General features: G+C 43.4%; 1 protein-coding gene across 1 annotated transcript; it reads left to right on the forward strand.

The window, feature by feature from the left end:
• Nucleotides 1-760: 760 nt before the first annotated feature.
• On the forward strand, nt 761-24,613 carry LOC134664955 (uncharacterized). Its single transcript, XM_063521726.1, has 27 exons — nt 761-1,446; nt 5,455-5,614; nt 6,806-6,946; nt 8,127-8,287; nt 8,631-8,742; nt 8,992-9,061; nt 9,349-12,050; nt 12,307-12,453; nt 13,219-13,378; nt 13,940-14,101; nt 14,862-15,072; nt 15,649-15,774; nt 15,985-16,075; nt 16,445-16,572; nt 17,202-17,303; nt 17,474-17,629; nt 17,666-17,800; nt 17,837-17,971; nt 18,008-18,142; nt 18,179-18,313; nt 18,500-18,655; nt 19,258-19,464; nt 19,766-19,921; nt 19,965-20,120; nt 20,164-20,319; nt 21,163-21,267; nt 21,716-24,613. The coding sequence occupies exons 1-27, from the start codon at nt 1,267-1,269 to the stop codon at nt 21,764-21,766; spliced, it is 6,336 nt and encodes a 2,111-aa protein (XP_063377796.1). The 5' UTR covers nt 761-1,266; the 3' UTR covers nt 21,767-24,613.
• Nucleotides 24,614-24,740: the final 127 nt, after the last annotated feature.

The following is a 24,740-nucleotide window of genomic DNA, read 5'->3' on the forward strand; positions in this document are numbered from 1 at the left end:
ACGTGCAGCCTGTGGACAAATTATACTAAAAGAGCCCTCAATGCCCTGCGCGTCCAGTACAACAATGGGTTCAGGATGCTGTTGGGACTGCCTCGTTTTTGCAGCGCGTCCGGAATGTTCGCGGAGGCGCACACTGACAGCTTCGGTGCGATAATACGCAATAGAACTGCCTCTCTGATGCGTCGCGTGCGTGACAGTTCCAACAGCCTCTTGCGCCTAGTGTTAGAGTCACCTGCTTGCGCCTTCTGGAAACACTGGGACGATGTACATATGGGCTCCAGAGGCTTAGTATATAAGTTGTTATAATTTATTAATTTTGTTATAATTTTGTATAGGTTTAAGTACTAACATAATATTAAGGGAATGTATACTAACACTATGGACATGGTCTGAATTAAATAAATTGATTGATTGATTGATTGAAACAAAAACACATCATTTAGTAGAGCACCGAGTATCTATGACAGACGTTTTTTTTAAAATAGTGATGTCCTTTACACCTGTAGATTTCACATGTAATCGAGATTGACCGTGGTTCTTTACAACTGTAATAATTTATGTGTATTTATAAAACACCTGTAGCCGTTCACAGTGCATTACAGGTGCCTGTAGCCTGTACTCTTGTAACCTGTAACTTGTAATTTTATAAAACTGGGCCCGCGCTCCTTAATACAATTTTGGAACAAACCCTTATATTGGACTGACATTTACTTTGACAACTGTCAGCTGTCACTACTAATTGTCAGTATTGTCACTGTCGTACTCGTGCTGTTGCACCTATCATTTACAAATTATTTATAAAAGCTTCATTTGTCTATTAATAAACCTACTCATTACTTTTAGAACAGTTTCGACATTACAGAGGCGCTTAAAGGTGCAGTGTTTATACTACACCGTCGCGTAATACGCATCCCAAATGCGTACAATACACAAATATTTTCTCTCAACATAACATTGTTTTACTCGAAAATGTGCAGTAAACAGTTGACTATATTCTCAAGATACGCTCAAAATATTAGTGCCGCTTCAGGATAATACGATAAAGACGTAGTAATCGCCAGATCTATCTGTGCGTCGTGTACACACATCTATTCTTTGATAAGATTCCTATCAATATTTGTGTTCGAAATTTTCGGATAAAATGTGCTAATCTATTGTGTGAAGAGGTGATAATGCGGGTTAGCATGTTGTGAAAACTGTTTGGATATATTTAAATAGCACTTGAACGTTAATTTATGTTGTATTAAGAGTTGTTTTTAAGTCAATATGCCTGGGAAAATCAAAGTGAAGGTGCTAGCCGGGCGGAACCTGCCGGTAATGGACCGCGCAAGTGACACCACGGACGCCTTCGTGGAGATCAAGTTTGGCAGTGTTACACACAAAACTGATGTGTGCAGAAAATCGCTAAACCCGCATTGGAGCAGTACAGAATGGTATCGGTTTGAGGTAAACAAAAGATAATATACCTACACACAAGTAGAACAGTTAATATAACTTAAAATACACATTTTCAAGCAAGTTCCACTGGGATTAACTTTATTCTAGCATTTTTTTAACTTAAATATTAAATAGGTAGTTTTGAATTGTATTTAGTTCTGTCATTGATTTGTTTAGTCTAAAATTATGTTTTAACTCTACATTTTCATTACTAACACTAAGTATGTCTCAAAAGCTGCCTCTCAAGTTCCACTTTCATATTTTTTTTGACAGTGTGGTAGAAATAATGGGTTGTAATGATAAATATAGAATTTAGGTACAGCAATATTAAGTGTAAATTACACTCATGTTATAATTTATTTTTTATCGTAATGATAAGAGAGTTAATAACTACACTTTATACTGACATCTAGGCCATGGGTCGGCAAAGTGTGTTTGCTAGCCACATGTGGGTCATTGAAGATACAATGGTAGCTTTTCAGCCTCCCAAAACATTAATACTTAAGATTTAGATCACTGAAAACAACACCTGTGGTTCTTTAAGATGTAAAACTAGTGATTACCACTATATTTAGCTCTTCTTTTGAAATGTTTTTCAACCCCTGATCAAGGCTACATGTTTTAGAAAATGAGGTAAGTACCTAACATTATTTTATCAATAATTCAACCATGTGGTACATGGTAATCCAAAATTTAAAGTAATTGTGACATAGAAGCATCCCACATACCACTTGTAAAAGCATTATTGTTTATGTTTCACTAAAAGCAAATTCTTTGCCAAGCCATGTTCATTCTATAACTAAAATGGCACATGACAGAGAGAATCAATGTACATACATATGTATTATGTTTGACAATAATGCATGTCATTCATTCAAATTACCTATTCAACAACTAAACAACAAATCACTAAGTATGATTTAATATTTGAAAATACTTTAAAATGATACCTATGTTACAACATGAAAAACAATTAAATATTATAGCATTTTAATTTACCAAATTTCTGTTTTTAGGGTTCCGTACCTCAAAAGGAAAAAACGGAACCCTTATAGGATCACTCGTGCGTCTGTCTGTCCGTCCGTCTGTCACAGCCAATTTGCTCCGAAACTACTGGACCAATTAAGTTGAAATTTCGTACACATATGTAAGTCTGTGACCCAAAAACGGATATGTAACGTCAACAAATGAATTTTAAACATAGGGGCTACTTTTGGGGGGTAAACCATAAAATTAAAAATCAAAGTTTTGCAAACTATGTCGTGTTACATATCAAACGAAAGAGCTCACTGTGAGAATCTCAAATATATTTTTTTTATAAATTTACGATAAAAATTTTAGCAGTTATTCAAGAAAATAGACAAAAAATGACCATTCCCCCCCCTCTATCTCCGAAACTACTAAGTCTAAAATTCTGAAAAAAATACACAAAATAGTCCTTTACCTAAAGATGACAGGAAAACTTATTAGAAATCTAGAGTCAAGCGTGAGTCGGATTTAAAAACAAAAATGCGGTTTAGGTTTTTTTAGGGACACAGCCGCAATACTTTAAGTGAAACATGATGTAGACAGCTATTGCGAAGGCCCTAGGCCGATATTCGCATAAGGCCGAAGACCCGAAGCGTCCCGAAGAGGCGTGCCTTTAGCTTCAAGCGTGAGTTGGACTGTAGATAAAAAAACCGGGCAAGTGCGAGTTGGACTCGCGCACGAAGGGTTCCGTACCATAATGCAAAAAAAAAACAAAAAAGAAAAGCAAAAAAAAAACGGTCACCCATCCAAGTACTGACCCCTCCCGACGTTGCTTAACTTTGGTCAAAAATCACGTTTGTTGTATGGGAGCCCCATTTAAATCATTATTTTATTCTGTTTTTAGTATTTGTTGTTATAGCGGCAACAGAAATACATCATCTGTGAAAATTTCAACTGTCTAGCTATCACGGTTCGTGAGATACAGCCTGGTGACAGACGGACGGACGGACGGACGGACAGCGAAGCCTTAGTAATAGGGTCCCGTTTTACCCTTTGGGTACGGAACCCTAAAAATGGGACTAGGCTGTATCTGGCACACAGCCGCAATGGTACTTGTAGTACTGATTGATTAGGTTTCTAGGTATTGTCACGTGTTTTAAAAAGCACTATACAGGGTGGCCAAAAAATAAACTAAGTGTATTCCCGTTGCCGACGTGCAACCCCGAAATCGCGAAGAAAAATTTGGCTGTTTCATACGTTTTGGCTGGTCCGTTTTCTATGGGAGGATACATTTTTTTTCGCGATTTCGGGTCCCATAGTAAATGTTGCTCAGTAGGTATAATCCCAAAACCTCCCTGGCTACGGGAATGTGCGTATTTTTTGGCCACCTTGTAGGTATTATCTCTCTTCGGCCTTCGCTTTTAAAACACTTGCGGAAGTTGTAGGAAGTGCGACCCGTCGGACGCTCCGAGTTTTAAGCTCTACGCGGAGCCACAGAATAAATAATAGTACTAGGTACAGAAGACTCACTCTCTAACAAAACACGTCTGTCACGATCAGCACAGATATAGCCGCTAGGTGGCGACAGCGCCACGCGCGGCTTATGGCAAACCCCAAAATTGGGGTCGAGCGGATGTACTTTTAGCTACCTGTAGCAAAGCGACGAAATCGCGGAGTGAGACACGCCTGGCGAAGCTCGGTCTTCAGTCTTCGCATTTAGGCACTTGTACTATTGTTCGGCATTTAATTTCCTATCTAAGCTACTTTGCATATTTGCAGAGATATAAACCACGCCAGAAAACTTCATATTACATGTGTTGAAAACTTGATTGACTCATTCGGGTTTTTCAAGACGTTTCACTCACGTTACACGTACAAAAAAAATTTGTTGAAAATTGTGTGATGTACGGAACCCTTGAAACGCGAGTCCGACTCGCACTTGACCAGTTTTTTTCTATGAATGATACGATTTTTAAGTAATTTTTAATTTCTTGTTTTGCACAAATGCAGCCTGCACCCAACCAAAAATTAGTCTATTTAATTGAATTTAAACTGTTTTAATGTTTGATTAAATAACAAAATATTTTTTGTTTCATTTAAATGGCATATATATTGTATAATTGAACCACTCTGTGCGATATTGAGTCACTACAATTTTACTACAATTTAAAGTAGGTAAAGTAAAAGAAAACTAGACTGTACTTACTAACCTAGTCTAGGCAGATTCATAATATTTGGTTCCAAAACTTGGCTCAGATACAAATGCCATATGTTTGGTTTATTTTCGTAAATGTCTGGCGACCGTCTGCCAGTAGCTCTTTATTTGTGTTCTAAACAGTGTTATGGCTAAAATACGATTTACGTATAATGGATGATTGACTTTGATGTTCCTTTGTTGGAGATGTTTACTTCCATGTAATAACAAGATTATTATTATTACCTACTTACGTAAAACTTTCAAAGAAACTTTCAAATACATATATTATTTATGATTTATGAAACAGATTTAAAAATGAATTCCAATTTGTAGTATTTAAGGGTAAAAAACACAAACAACAAACAAATTTTACGTTAAAATACCGAAAACTGTTGTAGAGCTCACCATTCCCGGGTACCCTAGAACGCAAATAAAAGTTCAAAGGTACCCGGGAACGGAAAATGTCCGGGAATTTCGCACTAGTAATATCAATCTATGCCATACGGCCTGCGAATCTTTCACTTGCAGCCCGCGAGCTATCCTGGCTATTTGTATGTAATAATGTCTGATAAAGTCACACGTATTAACAAAGTGCGGCTCGCGTCAACTTCCTTAACTACTATGTGGCCCTTAGTTCCTAAAAGGTTTGCAATATAACACTTTAAACTCTCGCGTTTTGTACACATATTTAATTACACAAACTGGTCTACCGTGATATAATTTCATTGTTTTCATTGTTTCAAACGTCGGAATTAAAGGTAATAACAATGAAATTATATCGCGGTAAACCCGTTTGTGCAATTAAATATGCTAAAAGGTTGCTGACCGCTGGTCTATGGCATTTATCGCAGGTGGACGAATCCGAGTTGCAAGACGAACCGCTGCAGCTGCGCCTGATGGACCACGACACGTACTCTGCCAACGACGCTATCGGAAAGGTCGTCATCAGTCTTGCGCCGCTGCTGGCTAGGGTGGCGAACACGAAAGGAGGAGCCGCCGCGGCGCACGGAGGTATGAACCCTTTGGCAACGAGATAAGGTTCAGTTTACCGCACGCTGCCAACGACGCTATCGGAAAGGTCGTCATCAGTCTTGCACCGCTGCTGGCTAGGGTGGCGAACACGAAAGGAGGAGCTGCCGCGCCGCACGGAGGTATGAACCGTTTGTCAACGGAATAAGGTTGAGTTTACATAAGTATTAGCCGCACGAATAGCACAGAATAAATAATAAAGATATGTGACGTTCCACATAAGGTACCTTACCTTATGGCGGCTGGCGCCACGTCGCATATCGCCGTAAATAATATTGGAGCGGCGTTAATAATAGCGTAAGCGCCAACCGCCATAAGGTAAGGTACCTTATATGGAACCTACCTTTACCCGTGGGACGTCACATATATGTATGTAATTCCGTATAAGTCTAAGAAAAAAACGCACCTCGGAAGATCAAGATAATTTTATGCTCGAATAAATGGCGCCATACCTTTGGCCTATATTCGTGTAGATGGCGATACCGTTTGAAATTTAACAATTTTAACATATATGAAAGAATATGGGTCAAAAACAGGATGTTCTAAAAATATTTTTATTTTTAGTTTTAACCCTGTGTCGAAAGATGGCAGTAAATTTACGGTGACTACAAAATTTACTATGACATTCGTACCCACAGTCCCACAATAGACTTAATTTAGTAATGCAATAATATGGAAACGGATGACGTTCATGGAAATTTAATTATTTGGTGACCCTTTTTCATTGCTCCTTAGTCCTTAGGAATAGTGACGAGCAGTAATTGTCACTTTTTAAGGATTTACCTTTTTACCGCCGTAGACTGATATATAAGACATACAAAATCGGGCTTATTTCGCCGCGATCTGATAATAAATAAGACGTATGATAATTCGGCAGTAACTGGCCACTGTTAGTAATTGGCCACCCTAAACTAAAATGAATTCTATTTACCTATAAACAGAATTCATTTTAGTATAAGGCGGCTAGTTATTGAAGGCTGGCCAGTTATTGAAACCTTACTTATACTAAATTGAATTCTCTATGTAGATGAATAGATTAATTTTTAGTTTAGGGTGGCCAATTACTAACAGTGGCCAGTTACTGGCGAATTGCCCTAACTTCGTACCGCCGGCGACACGAGCAAGGTAAATTCTATGGCGGTTAAAATTACTAATCATATTGCTTATTTACAGGAGCCATGATGTCAGGATGGATCCCGGTGTTCGACACCATGCACGGGATCCGCGGCGAGCTGAACGTCATCGTCAAGGTTGAGCTGTTCTCGGACTTCAACAAGTACAAGACTTCCAGCTGCGGCGTGCAGTTCTTCCACTGTGAGTGCCCATTCCACCTATGAAATGTTACTACTACAGTCGTCATCAGATATATCGGAGCGGCCAAGGTGCTCACAAATATCTGAACACGCCTCTATTGTCAAGGCGTTAGAGTGCGTGTTGAGATATTTGTGAGCACCTCGGCCGCTCCGATATATCTGCTGGCGACTGTACGTGAGCCATACTGAAAGTTTCTGGATTCTTATTTTTTCTAAGTGGCCAGTCCAGGAATTTTCAGTACGACCTATATAAGTATACTCTGTCCCCTTTATTCATAAACGTTTACTAAAGTTGACTAGCCGATAATAAACGTTTGACCCTTTCCAACTTATTGGTATGATGGAATGGGACAAACGATTATTATCGGCTTGTCAACTTTAGTAAACGTTTATGAATAAGGGGGTATATCTTTAGGTATTTAAATAAAAGTAAACAAAATCTACCTTCAAATGGCTCCTTAAGCCAGTTGAGTTGAGGGTAGATGTAAACATTAAACACGACTAAATAATGCTGTGGCCAACAATACTTCTTCTTCGTCTAGCCTTTTCCCATATCGTTTGGTGTCGGCTCTCCTCGTCATTCTTTGCCAGGCATATCTGCTCTGGGTCGTCGAGACGTCTACTTGGGCTTTCTTAAGGTCTTTGTTTATGACGGACATCCAGGTCTATCTATGCCCGATCTTTTGGGGCCGATGTTGATGTTAAGGACTCGTCTAGTCATGTGATCTTCTGGCCTCCTCATGACATGGCCATACCACTGTGACCAATAATACTACATCTTGTCAGTAGAAAAAGGCGGCAAGTTTGAAAAATGTAGGCGCGAAGGGATATAGTCTTATAGGTACTGTATGTATCTGACCATGGCGCTTTAATTCCAGGGCTTGATTTTACTCGCTAAACTGAGCTACTTTTACTATGGGACCAACCCTAAAATCGGGGAAATTTTTTTGGCTTTTCCGTAGAAAACGTCGACATCTCATCAGCCAAAATGTATGAAAAAGTAAAAAAAATCGAGTTTTCGGGGTTGGTGCCATAATAAAAGTAGCTCAGTTTAGCGAGTAGAATCGAGCCCTGGATTTAAAGCCCGATGGTCAGTAACATTCAGTAGAAAATTTGAATTTCGCGCCTTTTTCTACTGACAAGAGTTGATTAACCATCTATATGTTAAAATTACTATCCAGGTCCGATGATACCGCCCGGTTACAAAGTCACAGCTATACACGGGTTCGTTGAAGAGCTGGTAGTCAATGATGACCCGGAGTACCAGTGGATTGACAAGATCAGAACACCGAGGGCTTCCAACGAGGCGCGGCAGGTCGCATTCATCAAACTGAGTAACCAGGTATTAACAAAAATAATGTTTAGAAACATTTTGTTTAATTTGTACTTATAAGAACAATTGTGGTGTCGCCTGAGACAAAATTAGATTTCTACACTTTCTTTCCCAGCTATATAAATAAATAAATAAATAAATATACCCCGTAAGGCGATTTTGGCATTATATGTGGATCCTCAGGCCGTTCCAGTTTGCGAGCGGGATATCGCTATGACCATGCATAGTAGGAGAGAGATATTCATGTCACGCCACAATAACTCTGGTCTCACTACCAACAATAGGTACCGTGATATACTATATCAGGAATTTGTGTGTCAATACTGTAAATAAATGACTGTATCATATTTAGGTACAACGATTGGTAGGCCTTAAGGCTGCCGAGTTGGGAGCCAACGCAGTTGTGGGATACCAGCAAGACTTCGATCTGGAGGGCGAAGCAGGCGTCGTTGCCAGAGCCATCGGTTAGTATTTTAATTTTAGATTAACCCAAATACAGCCGCAGTCGCACTCTGTTACAGTTCAATGTGACCCTTCATGCATATGTAACGCAGCTCATGCTTCCTACGCAGAGAGCCACAGATGTGCAGCATTCGCATTCGGCCAGGGGCCCGTTTGTCAAAAGCTTGTATCTTGTAATACAAGTGGAAGTCCCTTTCTAACAAAAGCTAAAAGTGACATCTTCACATTTGAATTAAATGTTGAATCAACAGGCACAGCAGTCAGCATCACCGCGTCGCCAACGGCCAACCAACCTCCCAGCGTGCCGCCCTGCTCGCAACAGTGAGTCTTATGGTCATTTAATATGTGATCCAATACCAATGATCGGTTCAAAAATGGTTGATGTTTACAAAACCGATACCTAGTTAGGAGTCAAAAATCGAATAAACAAAAATGGTTGCTCAAATGCACATTTTAATAATTGAAAACATAATCAGCTAGTAAAAGCACCGCTTTAAATGTGCATTTAAATGTCGTTCCAACTAAAAACAAACTATAAAAAATGAAATGTTTTAAAAATACTCATGAATTTATGTTTGCATGGTGTGTTGTGTCGCTTCATAACATAGACAACTCAATAAGTACTTGGACATTTTAGCGACCGATAACGAAAGTACGACCGATCTGAACGAATACTTCCAATCTCATCAAGAAGAGCTACAGAAATTACTGTATATACTCAATCCGAAAACATCTTCAATGCTCGACGAAACTGAGAATATTGAAGATGATGAGAATGAGAAAAGTTTCGAGTTATCAAGACAAGCCAGCATCAAAGGATACACAGGAAATTATTCTATTTATCAAAATGAATATGGCCCTCATGATAGCATGAGGCACTTGTCCGAGGATCAGACAGATTTGAACAGGCTTCTGAACCGCAATGACGATTACAATGATTCTATGGGGCCCTTGAAAAAGATAAAACAATTCAAAACCAATATATTTAGACTCGGCAGTATGAAATCACGAAAATCTGATCAAGCCGACGATACAATATCTATAAAGTCCAATGTTTCCGATACGTCAAAGATATCTTTATCCGATATAAAAAATGAGTTCAAAAAATTAACAAGATTAAAAACGCCCAAATTGCGGAAAGCTTTTGCTAATAAATCAGATGAAGGCATTGGTATGGCGTCGGTGCTCGCTAGATCAGTTATTCACGCTCAAACGAGTCTCGCACGCATCTCTGAAACTCAAGATTCTGACCCTTCTCCGAGCTCGACTTTAAGACGGACCAGTGAATCCGAGCCCGCTATTAATGTATCCGATGAAGAACAAGCTAACAGAGAATCGGAATCGTATGATAATAAATCTCTCGGTAGTGATAAGAGGACATTACCAGCTATAAAGTTTTCATCTTTGAAAAACGTGTCCACTGACGAGGAAGCAGAGCCAACCGAGGGTCGTCAGCGAAAGTTATCTGAATCTTGTCCGTCCACTCCGGTAGTTGCTAGAAAAAATCTTCTCAAGCTTCCTGGGGATGTTGGCTATTTCGGCTCAGTTTCGTCTGCCTTGTCTGCAGATAGCTCAGAAGCATTTTCTAGTTCTGAAGAAGATGACGAGAGCTCCATTAAAACAGATACTGAAAAAACATATGAAACTACAAGTTCAGTAGTAAAGTCGGTCCTTAATAACAAAGTGAATCCAGTTTTTATAGCACAAATGGATAAAAAATTAAGTGTGTTGGAATGTAATACTCCTGATCTTCAAGATGACGAAAATCAGCAAGTCATTGAAAGCGACACTAGTCCACGAGAATCATCTCAAGATACTCCTGAAGCAGATGAACGTGAAGATCGTCACAGCAATGATAAGAAAACAGAAATCTTGCCAGAAGCGTCGACCAGTGTTGAAGAAACCCACACGTTTGTAGAACCGAAATCTCATAATCTCCATTTCAAATTTCACAACCCATTCTCACATAAGAAGTTATCACAGAGCATCAGCGCCCCATCGTCTCCCGTAGAGAAGAAGGGCTTTGTATATCGCTCCTCATCCAAGATCAAACGCCAGATCTCCAAAATATCCAAAAGCAGCATGATGAAAAGCCTGTCTCATTATTCCTTGTTGCCGAAAAGAAAACACAGCGACCCAAAACCTGCTTTGAGCCAACCCGGATCAGCTTCTGATGTCCCTTCTAAAGCACCCAGCGAAACCGTACTAGGATCCGCCTTCCTGTCATATTCCGACTTACTTAGTCTTGACAAGGAAGGTATTGATACTAACAATCGTCTTCATAGAAGTGATGAATTCACGCATTCAGGGGTCTCTATGTATATTGGTTCTGAACCTGTTTCCAGGGCTTCTGTGAGCGGTCCATCTTCTCCTAACCATGGAAAAGACGATTACCATCCACATGAGCATAGAACTTTCAAGAAAAGACCAAATATTAATCCAAGTGGCTTGATTGCTACTGCCATGGAGACGATTTTAATTGATAAAGTACAGAATCTGCTAGTACCGGCATCGCCAAACCCAGCGCAACAGGACGAAAAGAAGTTCTTTGATGATGTCAACGAAAAATTAGAGAAAGTCGAAGAGGCGAGAAATAGAAAGGTCTTTGAAAATGAAACTATAAAGGCAACTGATACTTCATCTAAAGATAATGTAGAACATATGACAGATACAAAGGAAAACACACCTCAAACTATTTCTGACGGGAATAATGTTGCAGGTGATTCGGAACCTAAGCCACAGGAAATGTCTGCAGACATTTCGAATAAAACTATCAAACATTCTGAATCGGAAAAAGTTGAATTAGGTGACACAAACTATAAGAAACTTGTCAGGCAGGATAGTGTACGTTCAAACGAGTCGCATAAAATGTCCAACGAAACCGACTTTAACCTCGTTTCATCCGCTCCACCCGCGCCTATGTTGCAACACTTTCATCCGGTCCTTAGCGGCGTGCCCAAGTTAGCGACCATCCCCTCATTACCAGAGACTAGTGTAGACCAACCCGAGAGTATAGACACCGACGGTATATGTCTATGTAATGATAAGTGTGAGTGTAGCGACACTAACAAGGCTAGTGTGTGTGATAACTCGCATGCAGCGTGCGATGTTGACAGGGACAGGGAGCGGGACAGAGAGAAGAATGTTGAGAAGGGTTCGCCGAGGCACGCTCGGCACGAGTCGTACGGCAATCGGGACGGGATCGGCTCGGCGCAGGCGCACGCGCCCAACTCGTCGCTGGAGGCTGCGTCCACGCCGCAAGGGATTCACCGTCGCTCTTCGGATTCTGATCTTAGTGTTACACCAAAGGGTTAGTTAGTTTGTAACTTTTTCTATAAACATAAATTAAATCGTGCCTATCACGAGACATCTAAGAATACTGTCTACCTCACTTTACAAATCTCGAGGTCGATTTTTAAACTATATTTTTACAGCCTTTTTAAAATGATATTAAGTCTTTAAGATTTGAGTCTTGACTAAAGTTTAGACTTCTGAAGTTGGATGAAATAAAATCCTTACGAAGACTTCTTAATCTTCTTATTGAGTGATTTCGTGTATAAAACCAGGTGGTTCACTAAATGCGTCAGTCGGCAACACGGGCAGCGGCGGCGGCGCCATCTTGCGGCCCTCCATGAACAGCAACAACCTAGAGATGCTCGAGTACCCGTTCCTTACTATGTCGGAGTATCCTCCAGGCTTCATCGTTCACATTGGTAAATATCGGTTTTCCTAGGATAGCGGTGCGGCCATATAGCGGCCGTCTCCATACTAAATAATACGGCTAAATACGGCATGTCGTAGTATTTGTATAGAGACGGCCGCTATATGACGGCACCGCTCTCCTAGGAAACCAGTGCATAAGTGACGTCAAATCTATTGAACAATGTTATGAATGATGGTATTATGTTTAAAGTTTTCACTACTGTATATTGTTCTAGTTTTACAGTTTTTACACTGTAAATTCTACATCTATGTAAATTCAATTATAATATCTGGGAGACCGAGCTCGGAAAACATACGAAAACTCAAAAATTTGCGTTCTCCCAGAGATAAGACCTAGCTAGATCGATTTTTTGCCCCCGAAAACCCCTATATAGCAAATTTCATAGAAATCAGAGCCGGTTCTGAGATCCCCGAAATATATCCTCCTAATGCTCTAGTTTCCTAGGATAGCGGTGCCGTCATATAGCGGCCGTCTCCATACAAATACTGCGACATCAATATTTAGCCGTATTATTTAGTATGGAGACGGCCGCTATATGACGGCACCGCTATCCTAGGAAAACCGATCATAAGTCCTGAGTTCCTTTAAAAAGAACAAATTAAAATCAAAATTCGAACTATGTTGGAATAAAAGAAGGTTCCAAATTCAAAACTGCATGAATGACTCTGGGTCTTTAGGAGAATATAAATAAATAAATTATACTATAAGAATTGCTCGTTCAAAGGTATAAGATTATGATGATTTGGTTTCCCAGGCGGCACAGTTTGCGCCCGCTCAGTGAAGCTGATGGACGGCGGAGGCGAGAGTAGCTCTCGCGCGGCGTGGTGGGCCGAGCTGCGCACCGAGCTCAGGGCGCACGCGCGCGCGCTGCGCTGCAACGCCGTCATAGCGTACACCGAGACGGCTGCTATATGGTAACAGAATTACTATAGATGGTCAAGCAAATCTTGTCAGTAGAAAAAGGCGCGAAATTCAAATTTTCTATGAACCGATTTCCCTTCGCGCCTACATTTTTCAAATTTTCCGCCTTTTTCTACTGAAGATTTATTGAAAAATATTTACAATATTTGGTAGTAATTTCACAATTTGCTAAATGTTCTACTAGTTCTGTAGATGAATTCAAAGTATTGTACATAGATAACTATAATCACGCCTATTTCCTATGAAGGGATGGTCGCTAAAGTATTGTAACGATTCTTAAGAAAAGTATATATTCAGCAGTGGATATCTGTCTGAATGGTTTTCAGACTAGGGATCTGAACCGGTTTTTATTGGCAAAAACGTCGGATTAACCATATTTTTCGAATTATTTTACCCTCGAAATATAGGACTCAGTTGTGTTTTTAGGTAACATCTTCGCATTATTACATTGCTCAATTAGAAATGAAGTAATTGACAAAGAACGAAACATTCTGTTTTCGTTCCCATACAAACAATATCCAATCCGTGATTAAGACACTGTTCTTGTTTTGTAGTGAGGATGTATGCGTGTTATCCGCATCTGGCACGGCCGCAGTGATCGACCTGGAGTGCGGCTGGGAGCGCCGCGAGGAGGACTCGTGCTCGCTCGCACACGTGCCCTACTCGCCGGGCGCCGGGCCCTACCGCGCCGAGCTCTCCGTCTGCCAGGGCTGCAGGTATAAATAGCATAGTCGTCTATAATCTGGCACGGCCGCAGTGATCGACCTGGAGTGCGGCTGGGAGCGCCGCGAGGAGGACTCGTGCTCGCTCGCACACGTGCCCTACTCGCCGGGCGCCGGGCCTTACCGCGCCGAGCTCTCCGTCTGCCAGGGCTGCAGGTATAAATAGCATAGTAGACTGCATAGTTCCGCACTAGTTGTAAGGCTTGGTAAGTTGGTATGGTTGGTCAGAAAAGGGTAACCAAATTTAGGTGAGCAGGCAGGTAGAAGAGGACGCTAAATACAGGGTCATTTTTGGACCGTAAGCCATATTGTGCGAGGTGATTAGGTAGGCCATACTGAACAACTTTTTCTATGGTAGCAACTCCGAAATCACAAAAACTTTTTTGGCCGCTTCATACATTTTGGTCGACTGGATGTCGACGTTTTTTATGGGAAGGCTATTTTTTATTGGGATTTAGGGGTTAGTTCCATAGAAAAAGTTGTTCAGTATGACCTAACTTATCACCTCGCACAATATAGTTAAGGGTCCAAAAATGACCCTGTCTATTATCGACCACTACGATTCACCTCGCTGGCCGAAACCAGAAATTATCCAGATATCGTATACGCTGCACCAATGTCGCGCCGTTTCTGTGTGCTTTTTAGAGCCAGTTTATCCCAAAACTTCGTAAGCTCCAATGAAAAAACAATGGTCATAATGTCAGGTCCCAGTTTTTTCTATTGTATAAATTCAGCGTATGTTCCATTTTCACAGACGCGCCCGCGTCCCGGCGGTGCTGCTGGCGACGTGCGCGATGCCGGGCGCGCTGGCGGCCTACCGCGCCGCCGTGCCGCTCACGGCCGTGGCGGCCCGGGCGCGCCGCGCGCCGCCGCAGGCCGAGCCCGGCGCTAGGGACATCTCCGACCAGCTGCCCTTCCTCGAGTACGAACTGCACAAGCTGCTGCTGGCTAAACTGAGGATGCAGGTGGATGAACTATCTGAATCAGATGTGATATTAGTGTCCCTCTTAGGGTCGGTTGCACCAAACTGTTCGTATCGTTAAAGAGTTCGCTAAAGTTTATGTATGGAAAGTTTAATAGTAAAGCGTCGGGGCGCGCCGGCTGACGTTGATCAGTCTGTCAAATGTGGTTGGTGCAACTGGCCCTTAGTATGAATACTGATGTTAAACATCTTTGGTTAAATAGGACTCCATTGAACTGGGATGTTCCCTAGCGGCTCTTCTCTTTAGTAGTCGCTAGAAGAATAACTTTAAGTGTAACATCGCCCTTCTTCTTCCTATAGTCTGTATCTCTAGGTAATTAAATAAAAGTAAACAAACAATTTGCACCTTTTCGGGTAGTTATGACATTTATTGATTAACCAACCAAATACAAAACCGCCTGGATCAGTCACTGAACGGCGTGACATTAACCTACATTATTTAATCGCGTAATGTTTTAATTTACCCTCAACTGGCTTAAGTAGCCATTTAAGGATTATCTTTGTTTTATTTTACTTTAATACCGAAAGATACAGAGTATAACTCGAACCTAATTTCCAGGGTGCGAACGCTCTGTTCTCGTTGCAAACTCAAGTGGCAGTAGGGGAGCGATGCGTCATGGCGATCGCGAGCGGCACGGCCGTGCGGATCTGCGCGCTGCCGCCGCCCATGCCGCCGAGGATTAAGGTACCTTTGCCTTAATACGTACGTGCAGTCTTATACGTACAGTAATACAAAAGTCGTCCCTTTTTTAATCTGGCAAAAAGTCTCATATTACATATAAACATATACAGACTAACATTGATGTTCTTTCAAAATATACGGACGTAGAATCTGTGATTTACTCGTAATTAAATATGGACTAAATCCCCATTAACGTAATTATTTATTTCCTAGGCAACAGAAAACGACAAAGAAGCGTTAGAAATTCAGAAGGCGTTATGGGACGCCTTCACTGCCAATAAGGCAGCGAACGGATATGACGTTGGTAAGACAAACTACACTCTAACTCTAAAGGGGCCCACTGATTAACAGTCCGCCGGACAGTTAATCAGTGGGCCCCTTTAAGATGTACAAATTACTTTTAATACATTTTCGTAGTTATAGTTGGATAAATATAATATGCATCCATTCGGCATACAAGTTGTTCGAGAGATTGGTGCATAGTGTATATAGTTTGTCTAACAAAACAAAAGTAAAACCCAATACAATTCTACGGCTATTCTATGTAGTATGTATGTAGTTTTATACCGTAGGTTTTGATAAATTGAACAATTCAACTTTCGCTATCCACAGACACTAGTGCTAAGTGTACTCATATAGCCAAAAAATAAGGAAGTATTATTTTCATATACAGTCCTTCCCGAGATGAGCACGAATGTCGCCCTAACCGAAGCGGACGGTGAGCGCGGAGACGAGGCTCCAGCGCTCGACCTGTGCGCCGACAAAGACGCCTGCGTGCTCGAGCTAGATGAGGCGGAGGACGTAAGTCTAGAACAATATAGAATAAGGGCTGATTATCACGAACGGCGCCCTAACCGAAGCGGACGGTGAGCGCGGCGACGAGGCGCCGGCGCTCGACTTGTGCGCCGACAAAGACGCCTGCGTGCTCGAGCTAGACGAGGCGGAGGACGTAAGTCGAGTGTTATTCTAGAACGATATAGAATAAGGGCTGATGTTCACGAACGGCGCCCTAACCGAAGCGGACGGTGAGCGCGGCGACGAGGCGCCGGCGCTCGACTTGTGCGCCGACAAAGACGCCTGCGTGCTCGAGCTAGACGAGGCGGAGGACGTAAGTCGAGTGTTATTCTAGAACGATATAGAAGAAGGGCTGATTATCACGAACGGCGCGCTAACCGAAGCGGTGGGTGACCGGGTAAAGAGGCGCTAGCGCTCGTTCTTTGTGCAGCCATCAGACTCCTTTCGCTTGTTTGAACGATGTTGTGCGATTAGAGAAAATGTTAACAATAGTACGCAAAACTAACAACTACTACTTGTTAAAAAAAGAAACATAGGATAGTTAAGTACCCGTATTTAACGTACTATTTATATCATTTGGATAAAAAACCATGAATCAATTTAAATGTGACGTAATGCGATGTAATTTTTGACAGGTGGAGACCGCGAAGGTGCTGGCTAAGCGTCGCCCGCACATGCAGGTGTTCACCAACAGCTCCAGAGCGCTTCCTGGCGCGCCACCGCAGGCATTTGCACAGGTATGTTTCAAGGACCTATCTCGGGTCAAATACTTGATAGATTTTTTTCGACTTTTGCAGAAAAAAAACATTAATCGATTGAAATTTTGCTTTGTAAGGCACAACCGTTAAAAGCCAATTACCGTTTTCGGTAACTACCTATTAAACCTGTTTTTTCATTACATACACAGGTGTGGCGAGCTCGCCTCCAGCTGTCGGGGCAGGGCGGCGCCAGCACGGCGGGCGAGCGGCACGTGGCGCGCGCGCTGGACGGCGTGGCCTACAAGCTGCGCCGGCTCAGGCCCTGCGCGCTGCTCGCGCCCAGGATACAGCTCGAGCTGCCCGAGGTATGTATAATATAGGTGTGGCGAGCTCGCCTCCAGCTGTCGGGGCAGGGCGGCGCCAGCACGGCGGGCGAGCGGCACGTGGCGCGCGCGCTGGACGGCGTGGCCTACAAGCTGCGCCGGCTCAGGCCCTGCGCGCTGCTCGCGCCCAGGATACAGCTCGAGCTGCCCGAGGTATGTATAATATAGGTGTGGCGAGCTCGCCTCCAGCTGTCGGGGCAGGGCGGCGCCAGCACGGCGGGCGAGCGGCACGTGGCGCGCGCGCTGGACGGCGTGGCCTACAAGCTGCGCCGGCTCAGGCCCTGCGCGCTGCTCGCGCCCAGGATACAGCTCGAGCTGCCCGAGGTATGTATAATATAGGTGTGGCGAGCTCGCCTCCAGCTGTCGGGGCAGGGCGGCGCCAGCACGGCGGGCGAGCGGCACGTGGCGCGCGCGCTGGACGGCGTGGCCTACAAGCTGCGCCGGCTCAGGCCCTGCGCGCTGCTCGCGCCCAGGATACAGCTCGAGCTGCCCGAGGTATGTATAATATAGGTGTGGCGAGCTCGCCTCCAGCTGTCGGGGCAGGGCGGCGCCAGCACGGCGGGCGAGCGGCACGTGGCGCGCGCGCTGGACGGCGTGGCCTACAAGCTGCGCCGGCTCAGGCCCTGCGCGCTGCTCGCGCCCAGGATACAGCTCGAGCTGCCCGAGGTATGTATAATATAGGTGTGGCGAGCTCGCCTCCAGCTGTCGGGGCAGGGCGGCGCCAGCACGGCGGGCGAGCGGCACGTGGCGCGCGCGCTGGACGGCGTGGCCTACAAGCTGCGCCGGCTCAGGCCCTGCGCGCTGCTCGCGCCCAGGATACAGCTCGAGCTGCCCGAGGTATGTATAATATAGGTGTGGCGAGCTCGCCTCCAGCTGTCGGGGCAGGGCGGCGCCAGCACGGCGGGCGAGCGGCACGTGGCGCGCGCGCTGGACGGCGTGGCCTACAAGCTGCGCCGGCTCAGGCCCTGCGCGCTGCTCGCGCCCAGGATACAGCTCGAGCTGCCGGAGGTATGTATAATCCCACCCGCTCCTTACCTTTTCTTTTTCCTCCCGTTATCGCGGCATTTTGCCACGGCTCATGGGAGCCTGGGCTCCGCTTGACAACTATAATCCCAAAAATTGACGTAGGCACTAGTTTTCACGAAAGTGACTGCATTCTGACCTTCCAACCCAGAGAGGAAACTAGGCCTTATTGGGATTAGACCGGTTTCCTTACGATGTTTTCCTTCACCGAAAAGCCACTGGTAAATATCAAATGATATTTCGTACATAAGTTCCGAAAAACTCATTGGTACGAGCCGGGGTTTGAACCCGCGACCTCCGGATTGAAAGACACACGCTCTTACCGCTAGGCCACCAGCACTTCGACCCGGTCCTTACCTGCTTTGCTTATAACTAATTATTGGCACCTGAACGTGAGCTAGTCCAACGCTTTCTGAACGATCTCTCCGAGAACGCGCCTTTGTTAAGAATCTCGATGACACATTTTAGACTGGTTCTGTAGCGTTGGACTCGCTGGTACTCAGTAACCGTAGGGATCACACTTCTATGAAATTATGCCGTATAAACCGTTTTTTTTTTAAATACTATAACGCATTTTTGTCATACAGGATGAAATCCAGCTGGTCGTGTCCGGGGCCGCCATCCGGCTGGTGGATCCGAGCAAGGTGGAGCACAGTGAGAACGGCCACCCCCCGCACCCCGCCGAGGACGACGATATCTTCGCCCTGGACGAGGAACAGCTCTCCCAGGAAAGAGGAGGAGGAGGAGGAAAGAGCCAGGAGGAGGAGAAGACCGTCGTTCCGGCGAATGGACAAGTTAGTATAACTTACAGTGGCGGTACTTCCATACAAGCCCAAAAGCCGGGTTTGCCTTAGTTGCCTTACCGAAATTACGAGTAACAAAATATGATAATCCAGGTGCCGACGACGGTGTCGCTGACGTCGCTGTGCTACTGTTCGGGCGCGGGCACGGTGCGGCGCGTATGCGCGCTGCGGCTGCTGTTCGTGCGCGAGACCACGGCCGTGCGCGAGCTGGGCGGCCTCAGCGGGTTCCTGCACACCTTCACATGCGAGGTGACTCACCTACCCGGGGTCCTATGGGCTGACGATATTCCAGGTGCCAACGACGGTGTCGCTGACGTCGCTGTGCTACTGCTCGGGCGCGGGCACGATGCGGCGCGTGTGCGCGCTGCGGCTGCTGTTCGTGCGCGAGACCACGGCCGTGCGCGAGCTGGGCGGCCTCAGCGGGTTCCTGCACACCTTCACATGCGAGGTGACTCACCTACCCGGGGTCCTATGGGCTGACGATATTCCAGGTGCCAACGACGGTGTCGCTGACGTCGCTGTGCTACTGCTCGGGCGCGGGCACGATGCGGCGCGTATGCGCGCTGCGGCTGCTGTTCGTGCGCGAGACCACGGCCGTGCGCGAGCTGGGCGGCCTCAGCGGGTTCCTGCACACCTTCACATGCGAGGTGACTCACCTACCCGGGGTCCTATGGGCTGACGATATTCCAGGTGCCAACGACGGTGTCGCTGACGTCGCTGTGCTACTGCTCAGGCGCGGGCACGATGCGGCGCGTGTGCGCGCTGCGGCTGCTGTTCGTGCGCGAGACCACGGCCGTGCGCGAGCTGGGCGGCCTCAGCGGGTTCCTGCACACCTTCACATGCGAGGTGACTCACCTACACGGGATCCTATGGGCTGACGATATTCCAGGTGCCAATGACGCTGGCGCTGACGTCGCTGTGCTACTGCTCAGGCGCGGGCACGGTGCGGCGCGTGTGCGCGCTGCGGCTGCTGTTCGTGCGCGAGACCACGGCCGTGCGCGAGCTGGGCGGCCTCAGCGGGTTCCTGCACACCTTCACATGCGAGGTCACTCACCTACACGGGGTCCTATGGGCTGACGATATTCCAGGTGCCAACGACGGTGTCGCTGACGTCGCTGTGCTACTGCTCAGGCGCGGGCACGATGCGGCGCGTGTGCGCGCTGCGGCTGCTGTTCGTGCGCGAGACCACGGCCGTGCGCGAGCTGGGCGGCCTCAGCGGGTTCCTGCACACCTTCACATGCGAGGTCACTCACCTACACGGGATCCTATGGGCTGACGATATTCCAAAATAAACAAAAACCGGCCAAGTGCGAGTCGGACTAGCGCACGAAGGGTTCCGTACCTGTACGTAAATAACGGCAATTGAATCATGTTTGTTATATGGGAGCCTCACTTAAATATTTATTATATTTGTATTTGTTGCTATAGCGGCAACAGAAACACATCACCTGTGCAAATTTCAATTGCCTAGCTATCACGGTTCATGACTTTCATGAGATACAGCCTGGTGACATACAGACACAGACAGACAGACAGCGGAGTCTTAGTAATAGCGTCCCGTTTTTTACTCTTTGTGTACGGAATCCTAAAAAGTAAGAATCCACACAACACAAAAATGCGACCCATTCGATAATGAACAATCTATTAAAATCGCTGTTACTTACTAATGCTGATATGTATTGGTGGCAGGTGCTGGCAATAGCTCGCGCGTACACGGCGGCTTTGGGCGGCAACGCTCTGACGTCTTTCTACATCACGCAGCTCATGCTTCAAGACAACGCGCACAAGAACCAGGTACTGTTCCAACTTACTTACTATGGACTTACGCTCGCTACGAGCTTGACGCTTGACTCTAACGTATCTAATTGTCAGTCAGTGTTTGACTCGTACGCTGCGTAAAACATCACAGATGTAAGAAGATAGAAACAGGTTTATATTATAGAACGAAACGCTACAAATAATATACAATGTTACTTCGAAAATCATTACCTTTCAGGTTACCGTCCGAGCGTTTTAATGTTTAGTCGAGGGATTGCAGGACAGTTAGCAGCCTAGTTCATGCTACATTGGTTTCAAATTTATTAATTGTGCGTTATAAACACACAATATAAACAATTGCCTATATGAACTAAGGGATAACGAATGGTGTACATTTTAATAAAATAAAATAAAGTCGATGTAGCAAAATTGTATACGAACATTTCAAAAAAGCAACAAAAATTCATAAACTTTTTTTTTGCAGGGTCAATGTCTCCTGTCTGTAGGAGGCGACGTGGTGCACATGACGTATTAAGATGTTTTTTTATTAAATCTATGTAGATTAAAAAAACTTTAAGTAAAACCGTAAAATTAAAAGCGTAGTTATTTGTATGAAATCAGAAAGTTTTCTCTCTGGAATAAATTGTAATTTTCACTGTCAAATTGTACAGTGTGCTTGTTTGAAACAGCATTTTTGAAGCTTACAGACTTTTATAGTATCAGTACGACCATGACGAATATAATTTTCTCTTCTACTTCTTTATGATATTCCTCATGCGTTTTATTAAATCGTCCTATAATTAACCCGTCAATATTTTTTACTTCAAAAATGCAATGGAATCTATGGTTTAACCGGGCCAACGGAGTGTGCACTCGGGACACATGTTTCGTAAATCCTGTCAATTAGTAGTAATAGTAATTAAGAAACTGTATTATGTTATATTTATGTGCGACGGTATGTGAATCGTTGTTTTAAGAGATTGAGAGAGACTGGTAAAGTTATTATAAATGTTTCTTCAGTCGGTTTGTGTTTCGTATAGGTATGTAAAGTCCTTAATTGGTAATAAGCGAGACGAAACATATTTCCATTTACGTATTTGTATTAAATTCGGTAATATCCTATAAATAGACAAATCACCTAGGTATTCAGCATTGAACAAGCTTCTTATCGCAGCGATTTTTGAAACATTTTTCTGAAATAAATAATTGAGCTTGATTTTTCTTTGGACGTATGCACTTTGTTATATTTTTTTAAATTATATGTGAGGGCTATCCTATTATTGAAATATCTTAGTTATTTACAAAGTTATATTATATAATTCTTATTTATTAAGTGTTATTTATATATATTTACAAACCCTATATTTTAGTTTAATGCTTTCCACAGGTTTTATAGTTGAAATTACGTGAGCGGTTATTTAAGCGCAGTTTTTAATATAATTTTAACTCTAGGTACCCAAACAAATGCATGAAAATGACAATTAGAATAGTAACTCTCTATATTTAAAATTTACTTATAATTAGAAAAAAAAAGGTTTTCTTTAATTATAATTGAATACTTTCATTTTATATGGCATGTAAATTTTCCATGCTCAGAGTACTACTACCTACAACTTGTGCTGACGCCATAAGGCGTATTGTTTTTCTTTTGTGTACCTACTTGTCTTTGAATTTTGGTGCTATTTATTGTATCTGTCTGTTTGTGTTATACAAGACAAAAGAAGTTTTTGCAGTTATTTAAATAACAATGTATTTGTAGTCTACTCATGGACGTTACATGGCGGCTACAACAATTATTAGAACAGATACGTACCTATGTCGATACTAACCCTTAACATTCAGGGCTCATTTAGACGATGCGAGAACTCGCATGCTAGTTTTATTACCTACATTGCGGTTTTTGATCGGTCGGCTGAATTGGACGTAACCAACAGCAATGTAACTAAAATCGCATGCGAGTTCGCGCGCCATCTAAATCAGCCCTTATAGATTCTATTTGTAAAATTTGTAAAAATCATCGTTTCTTGATCCTGGGATTTGACTGATGCTTCTGGACACGAAATTCGTATGTGTTTTTTTCACAATTGACCGTAGGTATTTATGCAGAAAACGACTAACTAAATTTTTTGTCAATGCAGAAAGCGACCAAATCCCCTGAGTTAAGGCGTAAGTCACTTTGACAAAAATAAGTTGGTAGCTTTCTACAGAACTACGGTCAATTTAGGTACAGTCAGCAGCAGAAGTTGCTAAGCGGGCGAGGTGTTCTAAATTACCTTGACGCGCTCTTATTCTCTTAACAATAAAGTCGCGTCAAGATCATTTTGAACACCTGGCCCGCTTAGCAACTTCTGCAGCTGACTGTACAGGTTAAGGATAGTGTAAAGTGACCGACAATCATGCTGTTCAATGACAGTTATTAAGACAATGATATTATTAACTCACATTTATAGACGGGTCTAACGCGAATTTTATTCAATTACCTTGATTTACCGACGTTTCGACACAGGTTTCACTGGTCGTGGTCGCGGCTGACTGATGTCCCAGCACAATGTCAAAACAGACACAACGCAAAACGCGAAAGTTTAAAATATTATAATGATATTATGATACCCCCTTATAATACTCGTAGCTTGCAATTAGAAACTTGCAATATTGTTCACGTAATCAAATGAAGTAATGCGGTTATTTTGGATTGCTGACTAGTCGAAATATTATTTATCAGTGATCGATAATAGGTATGTATACCGAAATATGTTTTCCTTTCCACTGTGTATAAGTTAGTACTCTTCTACGTACAATCGTACATGTATTTTCAGCCAAACTGTTTCGTATGCTATTACAGATGAACTGCTTATACATTCTCAAGTTTCTCATATCAGGCCGCGTAGCCAAAATGACAATCGCTTACTCTCCGTACCGATCGAAACACAACTGTCACTGTCACACTAATATGGAAGAGTGATAGAGAGACATAATGATTTTCGTTGTCGAAGCGATAGCGATTGTAACCTTGGCTAGGCCGGGCCGGCAGTATTCTCAAATAATATTAATATACTATGCTTTTCATTCAATATTGAATACTAATTAGAGTAATTAGGGAAATTCGATTCAAATTTATAGAGTCAGATGATTAAATCACTCGAAAAAATCGATACTTATTTCAAGATCAAATGATCAATTAATAAAAGCAGGTTGACTTTCCGTCGTAATGAGAGCCGAGCCCTGGAGGCGTTAATTTACGTTTGAATACACTTCCATGACACTGCCTAACTCTAGTCTTAATCTACTTTGTTTGGCTGTAAAAACGTGTTCATGTTCCTCACAAGTGTATTGTTTTTATTATGGTATTTGTATTCTAGGAAAATACACAAATTATACAATATATTTTTGTTTTAATTACTATTTTACCTGATTATCGTGTTAAGAAGTTACTGCCACTGTATATGTTTATATTGTTCATCACATATCAACAAAAAACCATATTGAAGTATATAGATTAGCAATGATCG

This window comes from Cydia fagiglandana, chromosome 1, assembly GCF_963556715.1.
Source record: "Cydia fagiglandana chromosome 1, ilCydFagi1.1, whole genome shotgun sequence".
Taxonomy (NCBI): domain Eukaryota; kingdom Metazoa; phylum Arthropoda; class Insecta; order Lepidoptera; family Tortricidae; genus Cydia; species Cydia fagiglandana.

Excerpts from the sequence above, each read along its gene's own strand:
- LOC134664955 (XM_063521726.1), top strand. The coding sequence starts at position 1,267 with ATGCCTGGGAAAATCAAAGTGAAGGTGCTAGCCGGGCGGAACCTGCCG. Across the intron at positions 17,630-17,665 it reads TACAGCTCGAGCTGCCCGAG|CTGTCGGGGCAGGGCGGCGC; the intron begins GTATGTATAATA and ends GCTCGCCTCCAG. Across the intron at positions 18,143-18,178 it reads TACAGCTCGAGCTGCCCGAG|CTGTCGGGGCAGGGCGGCGC; the intron begins GTATGTATAATA and ends GCTCGCCTCCAG.